This window comes from Panthera tigris, chromosome B2 (assembly GCF_018350195.1).
Source record: "Panthera tigris isolate Pti1 chromosome B2, P.tigris_Pti1_mat1.1, whole genome shotgun sequence".
NCBI classification, from domain to species: Eukaryota; Metazoa; Chordata; class Mammalia; order Carnivora; family Felidae; genus Panthera; species Panthera tigris.
Window position 1 is genome coordinate 131,816,523 of NC_056664.1, and position 12,781 is coordinate 131,829,303.

Here is a 12,781-nt window from a genome sequence, read left to right on the forward strand (position 1 = left end):
AATCTCCATGCTGTCAGTGCGGAGCCCCACGCTAGGGTTCAATCCCAGGACAGTGAGATCATGACTTGAGTGGAAATCAAGAGTCAGGTGCTTAAAGGACTGAGCCACCGAGGTTGTCCCTGGAAAACATTTTTTGATTGGTGTGTTGCTTTTGCCCAGTTGCCTTTATAATGTTTACTTGCTACTAAAAGTTGCATTTGGTCTAATTTTATAGTTTTAGACCAGTCTGACTTTATTTTGTACTCAGGTAAAAAATATTGTAGATGTTTCTTCTGTTTTCATTCTCTGGTTTTAAAATGAGTGAAAGCAAGTCGGGAAGTGACATTTACATTCTAACCAAGGCCCATGGATACAAGAGCACCTGGCTGTTGGGAGTCCCAGACAGACCAGGTCCGACCACTCTCTTCTGACAAAATCAAAGCAGAGAGACGAGCGGTGGTGAAACAGGAAAGGAATTTATTTCCGTGAGGCTACCACAGGGAATACAGCAGGCTGGAGTCTCAGACTGTCTTCAGTGTGCTTAAAATACTTCAGGAAAATGTGGGACAAACCTCAGTGGGTACACGCAGGTGGGCAGTAAAGGTCAGGTTGATCATTGTCTCAGGGTCAATTGTGTGAGCTCTTGCTGGTGTTGGGGCAGTCCCTGTTGCTTGAGGGGTAGTTTTGGTTCCATCATGGGATGCTTTGCCCAGTGGGTCCTTTGCTTGAGTTAGAAGATAAGCTGGAAAGAAGAACTTAACAGAAAGTACTGATTAAGGTCAAAATGGAGATAAAGTCCTCTTTTAATATGTGAAAATTGGCTCTTTTTTGGTGAATTAAGCCTTGGTGATTTATATATAAATATTTGTATGCATATATGTGTGTGTGGGTACTGGATTTAGATTGCCAGGGTTCAAACCCAGCTTCTTTATTAAGTAGCTGGATGGCCTTAAGTAACCTTGTTGTATCTCAGTTTCCTCTTTTGTAAACAACAGAGCCTATAGTAGAGGTACTCTTGTAAGCTAATACATATATAGTACTTGATACATATTAAGTGTTTAATAAATGTTAATTACTGTGATGATGTACTTAAAGGCTCCCTAATTCCTCCTTTCTTCCTCCTGTTCCAAAACACAAAACAAAAAAACCCATTTAGACAATTGAATGAATGTTTATTTTGAATTTGAATTTGATTATATAATGTTATAGAAGGTTTAACTGGCTTTGGTCTTTTTTTCTGTTTATCTTTCCAATTACCTCTTTTTGATTATTCTTCAGTAATTGCTAGTTTCATCATGTTTTGTTTTTGTTTTTTTTTTTTTCATTATTTCTTTTCTCCCTGTTGCTTACTTAGAGGTTCATACCTAAATTCAAATACTTTGATTTCAACCTGTTTTAGTCTTGTCTTCTGCAGCTCTTATTCAGGAGTTATGATGGTGCTTGTTTGGACAAAACCCATAAGTAGTTGTGCACGCAGTTTATGGCCTGTGTCATGGGCCATATAAATTAGTTGGTTTACTCCAGAGACAAAGATGACAGTAGGATTAGGTAGATACCCTAGCTCTTGATAGGCGAGCAGTAAAAACAAACAAAAAAACAAAACAACAAAAAAAAGAGACTAAAGGTATCCATTATAGGAAGATCGGACCATTTTAAAAAGAGTACACTGGAGTTCAGAATTATAAGGTAAGCTATATTGACAGCAAGAAATACTCACTCACTGTAGCCTTGCAGTTTGCCTTTGTCTTATAATTGATTGCTGCATATAGAAAGGAGCAGACACCATTATAATTATAGGTATAACTATATTAGGAATCTAATATAGTCAAAGTTGTTTTTTTCTTACATTATGATATGTCAACTGTAGGGTATCTTGAATTCTTGTTAAAGTAGTGAATATACCAGTTAAATAATGATAATGGCTACCATTTGGGAAGTACACTCTCAGTGGTTGTAATTCTCATCATAGTTCTGCAAGCTAGGCTAGATAGGTATCTGCATCTTGTAGATAAGAAAGTGGAGCGTTGTAGTAATTGTCAGGTCACAGCAAGTACTGGTGGAGCCGGCATATGAGCCGACTTGAAAGTAGGTGTCTTAATTCTCACTGTGCCTCAGATGTTCCTGTGGCACGTCAACAACAACAAAACAAAAAAGGATACCTCATTAGGCTACTTCTCAGGCAATTTGGGTTTAGTAAATTTGCAGTAGAGCTGTGATTCTGACACACTGCCTGGATTGAGAACTACTTGCTTTGGAACTTACAGTCTTTCAAACTAATATTTTTTGATTATATGTAAGTAATTTCCATTCCTTAAAATTTTATTTTAAGCTTTTTGTTACAATGGAGTAATGACTTAGGATTTTTTCCCCAACACATGGGACTTTTATAGTATCAGGATCCTTCAGGGCTGGCTGCAGCATAGTACTACCTTATCCAAAGGAAAAAAGAAAGAAATCGGTAGTAACCTTGAGAAAAAGCACTTATCTGAGCCTCAGAATTATCATTTGTAAAATATGGATAATAACTACCTTTCAGAGTTACCGTGAAGATTAAGTACAGTTATGTATTTAAGATACAGAGCCTAAAACTTAGTAGATAGTAAGTGCTTCTTGTTTATTAAAGTATATTTATCATCTTAGCTGTGACTATATTAATATTAATGTCATAAAAAAGTGCAGTTTTTCTGGCCATACATAGAGTAAGAACAAACCTTTCTTGACCTCCATATAACCGACTTCCTGGACTTACAGATACTTTCCAGTCTCTATGAATAAAATATTGATTGATGCTCACAACATGCTAAAGTTTTCAAACCATTGGGCCCTAATTAGCAGAGCTGTTTGCTTATACTTTACTTAACCAAGAATCGGTTCTGTGTATTCCCACATCTGTTTGTGCCTGTTATATTTGATGTTATAATCAAGTAATTAGTTCACTTTAAGAATATATAAACTGATGAAATGTGAATACAAAATGGAGGGTTTTTTTTTTTAAGTTTATTTATTTGAGAGAGAGAGAGAACATGAGCAGGGGAGGGGCAGAGAGAGAGAGAGAGAGAGAGAGAGAGAGAGAGAAAGAGTATCTGAAGCTGACTCCGTGCTGTCAGTGCAGAGCCTGGCATGGGGCTCAATCCCACAGACCGTGACATCATGACCTGAGCCAAAGTCAAGAGTCTGCTGTTTAACCAACTGAGTCACCCAGGCGCCCCAGAGGGTTGGACTTCATGAAGGTCAGTCACCTAAAATTTCTCTGATGCTGTATGTATAACAGTAAATGATCAGAAAAGAAATAGATTCTGTGTGAATGCTACACTTAGAATGCATTGCCAGTATCTTTAAAGTTCCATTTAAAATATTAAACCACAAATCCTATACCGGGGTAGTTATAGCTATGTTTTATTTAAGAAAAACAATTCTGAACTCTAGTATTCAGTTAAAGAATACTTTAGGGGCGCCTGGGTGGCTCAGTCAGTTGAGTGTCTGACTTCAGCTCAGGTCATGATCTCGCGGTTTGTGAGTTCGAGCCCTGCGTCGGGCTCTGTGCTGACAGCTTAGAGCCTGGAGCCTGCTTTGGATTCTGTGTCTCCCTCTCTCTCTGCCCCTCTCCTGCTCACACCCTGTCTCTCAAAAACAAGGAAACATTAAACACTTAAAAAAATATTTAGAAGTGTTTGGATAATATCACAAGACATGCAAAATTATATATGATTTCTGAAAAATATGATAGGTAAATAGAATTTGTATGATTTTTCATAATAGCTCACATTTTTCATTAACTTCTCATCTGATAATAAGAGAAGTTTTACTCCATGTAAAATGAGAATTTTAGAATATGCTGATTGGTGCCAGCAAGACTAATTTAGCTGGATGGATTAGAATTAGACTCACTCTGCTAGCTAAAAAGGCAGAGTCTGTGCTGTCATCCTGACAAAAAAAATGGATGAACAGAGATGTAGGTATTTCTTTCTTCGGCCAAACAGGTGTGATTTGGTACCGTGCCAGTAGAGCCATCGAAATCTAGCTTCCTGTAGATGCTTTTGGGCAATTGCTGTAGTGAAAATAGTACTGTTAATACTGATGACGATGATGGTGATGGTAAAAGTTTAAAGATGTTTAAAGAGTAGGGTAGTATAAGCTAAACATGCATGATTAGTCTATTAGTTTATGAAATATTAGAGCAATTAATTGCTGGTAATAAAATGAACAAAATCCCTGGAAAATAAATATCTCCTAGAAAAACTTCTAGAACTCAGAAGGAAAAGGTGCACAGAAAATAAGAATTTAACTTTTAGTGTGATTATTTTTACTTAAGAACCCTAGGGGGCATGTATTAATAGAATATAGGAAATAGTCTATATACCTGAATAATGGCATTGTATAAAGAGAGCTACAGTTATATTAAATCCCATCATATCTTGGTTTTAGATGTAAATTTTTATTTTCAGTTAATATTTACTAACAATTTTATTAAATCCCATCATATCTTAGTTTTAGATATAAATTTTTATTTTCAGTTAATATTTATTAACTAGTGAAAAGTAGATTAGCAGCATGTTAAAATGGCTAATTTCTTATTTCAAGTTTATGAAAATAAAAAGCATGTAACAATGTCTGGCACATAGTAAGTTGTAGAAGTGTTTGGATTTTTGTTTTGTTGTTAGCATACCTTAGTATTAAGAGTATAGACTCTGGAGCCAGAATGCTTATTCAGATCGCTCCTCTGCTGCTTTCTAGTCGTGTGACTTACAAGTTACTTGATTCCTCTGTGCTTCAGTTTCTTATTGTTCATAGGGGAGAAACTATATATTCTTCATAGATTATGACGATTAAATGAGTTAATATACATGACATGTTTAGTATAATGCCTGACACAGAAAATGTGTGTTTATTTTTATTATCATGGGGAAATTAATAGAAGTTTGCATATTTTGTATTCAAGCCTGTTGTAAAAGATTGATATGTTCATTGGTAATATAACATGCCACAATTGCAAACATAGTTACGTGGTTATATTAACTTACACTATTGAAAAATAACACTATAGGTGTGAACAATGCCACTAAAAAGATTGGCTCCAAAAGCATTATTCTAAAATGACATGTCTCTGCTTTTCAGATTTGTTTGCTGTCTTGGGCAAAATTGGATGTTCTGCAGATCAACTATCTTTTCTCTTTTTATTTTAAGGGAAAGAAAAACAAAATACCTGAGCCAGAGTAAAGTGTATTAAATATATTTTGTGTTCTGTATATTGTTGTTTTTGATAGTTCTTTTGTTTTCTAGAAAGAACAGCTACTTATTTCTTCTAGACCTATAATCTCTGAGACTTCTGATTATGAGCAGAAGCTAGCTGATTTGATTGATGTGTAATAAATGTAACTCTGAATCTCAATCTCAGTAAAAAGCCTGAATTGAATATCAGGTCATTGGAATGTTGGTCTATTATATAACTTAGCAATTGCTATAAAAAGCCCACGCATACTATAGACTCCTTAATGAAATTAATCACAGCTTTGGTCGTCCAGGAGTAGAATGTTATTGTCAACATGACAGTGGAGCTGCAGTAATCCAGCTTCAGTTCCTGATTAATGAGGTTAGTGAATTGCTTTAATCTGTCCTACTTATGTATGAAATAGGGGCACATCTGGTCTTTCAGATTTCTTGCATGCATTCGTATTTAAATATTTGTACAAAAGTGAATTTCTTAAAGATCAGAGCTAATGGCAGTTCACTTTATGGCATCATCATGGGAAGTTACATAAATAATGTAAGATGTTTCTCAAGACAGTGTTGCAAATAGAATGGAATAAGGTGCTACATTTAAGTTTTATTTCATGGATATTGAAAGTTATGTAACGTTAAAATCTGTATTAAAAAACTGGTTTTAGAGATTGAGTTTATTATAAACGACAAAATGTACTTCTCTAATAAATTGTTTGAAATATAACCAGGAAACGAAAATCCATTAGAAACTGGTTATTGTCCAAAATTCTTGTTTTGTCACTTACTGGTTCAAGTAATTGATGATGCCTTTCTTTTTGATGGAGTATAAAGTTAGGAAGGAGCTCAGGAAACAAATACTATTTTATCAGCAGTGTAGACAGCATGCTTGCAGGTTTTAAAAAAAGTTTTTGCCATGACATGGAGCTGGAGAGTATAATGCTAAGTGAAATAAGTCAGAGAAAGAGAAGTAACATATGATTTCACTCATATGTGGAAGTTAAGAAACAAATGAGCAAAAGGAATAGAAAGAGACAAATCAAGAAACAGACTCTTAATTATAGAGAACAAAGTGATGGTTATCAGAGGGGAGAAGGGTGTGTAGGGATGGGGGACAGGTGATGGGCATTAAGGAGCGCACTTGTCCTGATGAGCACCAGGTGAGGTATGGGAGTGTTGAATCACTATGTTGTACACCTAAAACTAATATAACACTGTATGTTAACTAACTGGAATTTAAAAAAGAATAATAAAAAGTTAAAAAATTAAAAATATGAGCAACACTGAGAATGATGTTTATTGTATGCAGTGATGGGCAGGAAAAACTGGTCATAAGAAATTACTCCAGAAAAGTCTCTTCTATCTTCAGATGTGGTGATAGTCTGTGGACGTTCTTTTTGCCCTCATGTCCTTAGGTTCCGTGGAATAAATTCTTAAATATATAGGAGTGGAAAAAAACAATACTTGATACCTCTAACCTTATGTTAAATGTTTTTATTTATATCAGAATATTAATATGCAATTGTTTAGGCTTTTCAGGGTCAGAAGTGTAATTTAAAAACTTCATTGTTCTGTGTAGAATTGTGTAATAGGTATTGTAAAATGTTAAAGTACAAAAGAAATCATAATATAGAAAGTTGTGGAACCCTGTTAGGAGGACTCAAGATTAGTTTCCTGTTTTTAAAACACTTTTGTTATGAAATAATTCTATTAGCAGTTAGTTTCAAAATAAAGAGGTCCTGTGTGTACTCCACCCAGCTTCCCCCAATAGTAACATTATGTATAACAGTAGTAAGATCTCAAACCAGCAAAATAACGTCCATATACTACCATTAGCTAGACTATAGACCTTATTTAGATTTCACCACCAGGTTTCTACATGCACTCATGTGTGTGTGTGTGTGTGTGGTTCTGTGCAGTTTTATGACACATATAGATTTGTGTAATGACCACCTTGAACAAGATACAGATCAGTTTCATCATCATAAAGAAATTCCCTAAGGCTACCCTTTTGTAATTGTGCCCCTTCCTGCTCTCAGTCCCTAATCCCTGGCAACCATTAACCTGTTCTCCATCTTTATACTTGTGTTGAGATTATTTCTTAAGGCTGTACATGAACCAGGGCACCTGGGTGGCTCAGTTTAGTGTCTTAATTTCGGCTCAGGTCATGATCTCACTGTGAGTTTGAGACCTGTGTCAGGCTCTGTGCAGACAGCACAAAGCCTGCTTGAGATTCTCTCTCTCCCTCTCTCTCTGCCCCTCCCCTGCTCACTTGCTTTCTCTCTCTCTCAAAATAAACATTAAAAAAAGAAGCTGTACATGAACCAATGTAAATAACATATTGCAGATTACCTATACACCTAAATTTTAGAAATCTTAAGTAGTTTATGTTGTCATTTGTATTACAGGGTTCTTTTTAATAGGAGTCATCATAGAGTTCTTGGATGTGACTTTTTATTTTACATGCTCGAATGTTACTTTTTGAGTACTTGAAGGTGATGTTACTGTTTTAAAAATGCTTTTCAAAATATGAATATTTAAATGAGGTTAGATAATGGAAATCTGATCATTGAGAGTAGGCATTTGCTTTTGTTTTTAGTAAACCATATATATAGGTAAAGGAGCCATCAGAGGAGGTAGTCAAGCTGTTATTGCCATTTTGGCTCTACATCTCTTCTTGAGATTTCAAAACGGTGTGTACATCATGAGAGAGAAGTTGACATGCTGTGAAACTATGGTGGAAATAAGAATGAAGAGTACAGATCTTTGATACTCTGAATCCTTTGAGTTTCACTGCTTCAAAGTGATGTATTTTTTATATATTTTTGTTTATCTTTTTTTTTTTTTTTTTTTTTTTTTAGGGAGAGAGGGAGAAAGCGTGAGTGGGAGAGAGGAACAGAGGGAAAGAGAGAGAATCCTGAGCAGTTCCGTGCCCAGTGTGGTATCTGACACAGGGCTTGATCCTACTACCCTGGGATCATGATCTGAGCTGAAATCAAGAGTCGAGTACTCACCCAGCTGAGCCACTAGGCATCCCTGCTTCAAAGTGATATTAGATAAGACGATGCTTTCTAGTGAAAGGGAGAGTATGTGGACTTTATTTCTGCTTACTGGTAGTCATGTAGCAGTAGGAATTACACAATAGAGTAGCCTCCATAGAATTGCGAAAGGGGAAAGGCCTTGGAGAGATGATTTAATGTAAATTTTGCCTTTAGAGCTATTTTAATCCTCTCTGATAAATGAGAAACTCTTAAGTTAAAAAAGGAGATTTTAAAATTTCTCATAATAACCTAAATGATTAGAACTGCAAATCCTTTTTGAAATTAACATAAATTCTTCATATTACATTTTTTAAAATTTATTCTGTCAGTAGAGATGAAAAGTATCTGACTCTTTTGAGGAAAACATGCGCATGTCTTAATAAATCAGCCTCAGTCCAGAGATTCTTAATCCTGTTCACACATCAGAATCACCTCTGAAGACTTTTATAAATACACAGAGGTCCTGGCTCTGAAAATTCTGGTTTGTCAGGTCACGGGTGAGACTGAGCTTCCTGTGTGATTCTCACCTAGGACCAGAGATTATCTTCTCCATGGTTAACAGGATTTAATACTATCAGATATTTTAACTTTCTAAATTGGTTGATTGTTCAACCCTTTAAATATTGAAGTTAGAGTGTGCTAAATGGTATCTTTATTTTCTGTATCATTCTAGTAGTAGAATTAGGATCTAGGCATAGTACATTCAGAAGAATTTGTCTTAAGCCGAATAAAATATGAAGGTTCCTTCATATTGTATTTTTCTTTTACCCAAGGAAGATGTACGGTAGTGGTCAAGCCACCCAAATAGTCTGACCTCTAATTTTATATAGCTAGTTATCAACCTTCATATCCAACTAGATTCTAGTATGCTTGTAGTGTATAAGATACGAAATTATACTTCACTGAGGTTAAAACATTTCTTACACATACATATACATGTAACACACCGTTTTACACCTGCTGTTTAGAATTTGGGTGAGGCAAATATTTCTCTAAACTAAACCTATTGGCAGAAAGTTTTGAAGTCTGGGAAGATTTTTTTTGGCAGCTCTTTAGTAGCTTTAGTGTTTGCAAAATATATTCTGTGTAAAATGTATTACATTTTATTTTTAAGGGAGCTCTCGTGAGTGCCTTGGCTGATGACACCTTACATTTATGGAATTTACGTCAAAAGAGACCTGCCATTTTACATTCACTTAAATTTTGCAGAGAAAGGTAAGAATTCTTTGTTATCCTATATATGATATTTGTTATTCTATTTTGAAAAGTTTTCTTTGAATTTTATTCTTTGATTTTATTTTTTTGTGATAGACTTTATGCACAATCTAAAAAATAATTCAAAAACTTCAAAGGATATACAATAAAAAGCAAGTTTCCTTCCTTTCCAGACCCATTTCCCTCTCCAGAGACACCACATAAATTTGTTTTGTGTCCTTCTAGAAATACTTAGTCTGTGCATGTAGGCAAAAATCTCTGTATATAGCTCCTTTTTTTTTTTTTTTTTTTTTTTTTTTTTGCATAAAAGGGAAGGCATTATATATTCCTTCTATAATTTGTGTTCACTCAATAATATATCTGATTGTTAACTATTGGACACAGGCCAGCCTTCCTTTGTTATTTTCACAACAGCATGATATTCCATTGTATGGAAGTACCCTAATTTAGTCAGTCTCTTCATCAATGGACATTTATATCCTTTTCGGTCTGCTGTTTGTTTCCTCTGCTATGTTGTGATGTTATGTTACATATATGTCTTCATCCATTTATTCAAGTCTATCTGTGAGGTAAATTCGTAGAAGTATAACAGTTTGGTCACAGAAATCTCGTATATGACTTGTGAGCTTTGTGCTATGATTAGTAAGACCTTGTTTTTTACTTTCTTAATTCCGGTATAATGAATACACAGTGTTATGTTAGTTTTCAGTGTACAATATGGTGATTCAACACTTACGTACATTGTTCAGTACTCATCATAAGTGTACTCTTAATCCTCTTTCACTTACTTTACCCATTCCCTCACCCACCTCCCCTCTGGTAACCATCAGTTCTCTATAGTTAAGAGTCTGTTTTTTTGGTCTTTTGTTCATTTGTTTTGTTTCTCAAATTTAACATGTGAGTGAAATCATATGGTATTTGTCTTTCTCTGACTCATTTCACTTAGTATTATACCTTCTAGATCCATCCATGTCGTTGCAAGTGGCAAGATTTCATTCCTTTTTATGGCCCAGTAATATTCTACTGTATATTAGACCTTTTCCATCCTAATTTGATTAAACATTCTCCCATATTTTATTTTTTTTTAATTTGTAAAATTTATTTAGTTTGAGAGGAATAGAGAGAACACGTGTGAGTGGGGGAAAGGGAGAGACAGAATCCCAAGCAGGCTCCATGCTGTCAGTGCAGAGCCAACTTGGGGCTCAATTCCATGAACTGTGAAATCATGACATGAGCCAAAATCAAGAGTTGGATGCTTAACTGACTGAGCCACCCAGGAGCCCCTCCCATATTTTCTTATAATGCTCTTAAAGTTACATTTTTGTGCTAAATCTTTAATTCATCTAGAACATACTTCAGCATGAAATAAGAGTAAAAAATATAGCCCCCCCATTGCTTATGAGATATATTTTTTGATGTATATATAAAAATGTGTGTGTGTGTGTGTGCGCGCACTCATAAGCAGGAGCAGATGTGAATATATATGTATATGTGCCAAAGTTAAGAAATCTGGGTCTATGTAGTATCTAAATGCAGTGAGGTTAGTGTCTTTAGGCCCTGTTTTCTGTGAAAGCCAGGCATCAGACTGCCCAGTGCATATCCAAGGATCAGACCATTCCTGCTTTGATAAATGTTGATCTGTTCAGGTTATATAAATAGGTCAATTTGTAAGTCTGGGTTTTTGCCCGCGGTGGCCCTCCAAAGTAGGCAAGCTAAAAAGGCTGGTGAGAATATAGCAGTTCAGACTTCTTTAGCCAACACCAAGACCTGTTTACACCGTGTGGTGTTCAGAGACCAGAGTTGGCCGGGATCAGTAGCAAAATTTGCTGTTGGGCTACATCTTGCTTGGGAAGATAGATCATCTTAGTAACTTGGAGTCATGGTTCTGCTTCTTCCAGGAGAGGGACAGAATTGAAGGAGGAGTTAATGGAAGGAGGGAGGGTGACATAGGGCAGGAAAAGCAAACAGTTAAGGTTCAGTTCTTTTCTACCTGCTAGGAATAGGGCCAGGCTCAACTTGCCAGGCAGAATTCCTTAGTCTCCTTGCCACCTGGATCGCAGGGGGAGTCCTGCATCAACTTCAGATGCCATCAAGCAGGTGGAGACAGTGATAGACATCTTAGTGCTAGTGCACATCTTGTCTCATAGCACCTGCTGGAAATGGAAGTATAGGTCTAGCAGAGTTGCTGTCTTCCTGGTGTGATTTTACTCCCCACCCCCCACCCCCCCCGCCCCGAGGGCATTGGACAATGTCTATAGACCTGTTTTGTCACAGTTAGAGGAGGGAGGGGTGAGCAGTGCTACTCGCTTCTAGTAGATAAAGGCCAGGGATGCTGCCAAATATCTTACAGTGACAAAGCAGTCAGTCCCTCATAACAAAGAGTTTATCTGGTCCAAAATATCAAGAGTGTCAAAGTTAGGAAACTGGACTCTAGCACATCACAGTGATTTCATTTGGTCCATGTAGTGTTGTGATCTGCTACCCACTGGAAGGATGCTGGTGCTACCAGGATGTAGAATTCCAACAGAAGAATGCCTGTGATACCTCAGTGCCAGTGGCCTGTCCATATTTCTCACCGGGACACAGGAATGTAGCAGTATGTGGTCCAAAATCACAAACATATACTGTGGGTTATTATGGTATATCTTCATGCAGAAAGGTCTGAAGTTCAACGGGTTGCAGAATAGTCACAGTCCTATGATGGTCAGGTATGAAGTAAGTCTCTTCAATAGTGCTTCCAGGGATGGTCTCCAAGAAATTCTGGTAAAAGTGGGTAAAGAATGGCGAGTTCGTCTATAAGGTGCCTGTAGGCACAATCTTGACAAACAGAAGGCACCTTTGTGTGAAGTACAAAAAAGGAACCTGTCTTCTTGGTGAATGCAGCCTCACAGAGTCCACCACTACCTTCCTGGGTTGGGTGCTATTATGCAGGGCATATTCTGCACAGTTGTATGCGATGGTCCTAAAAGTTACAAATGAAATAAACTGATAGAGTTCCCGGTTTTGAGTTTTGTAATAGTCTTTACCCACCTGACCAGCAGAAATTAGTTGGTCCTGTTCAAAGTTCAACTTCCCCTTGGATTTCATTAGGGCAATACTTGTTCCTTGAATATCCCCTTAGCATGAGATCCTCTAGGATAGCTAGACTTTTATGGCAGCCATTGGACCTAAAATGTTAAGGAATGGGCTTGATGTCTCATGGATGAAGCTACTTCTATTCTCTCAAGGCTGAAGTTCAGATTTCTTCAAGGGGCGGGAAGGAGAGAGGTAGCAATTGGGAGGAGCCTCACTTTCTTCCGTACTTAGCTACAGATGGGGAGAGGAAGGCA

General features: G+C 36.6%; 1 protein-coding gene across 6 annotated transcripts in view; it reads left to right on the plus strand.

The window, feature by feature from the left end:
- The window catches only part of STXBP5 (syntaxin binding protein 5), a 167,596-nt gene that overhangs the window by 20,830 nt on the left and 133,985 nt on the right, over positions 1–12,781 (plus strand). For all 6 annotated transcript variants that reach the window (XM_007086879.2, XM_042987284.1, XM_007086880.2 and 3 more), the window contains exons 3-4: positions 5,488–5,569; positions 9,352–9,452. In XM_007086879.2, coding sequence (XP_007086941.2) covers positions 5,488–5,569; positions 9,352–9,452 — 183 coding nt within the window. The remainder of the gene's footprint in view (positions 1–5,487; positions 5,570–9,351; positions 9,453–12,781) is intronic.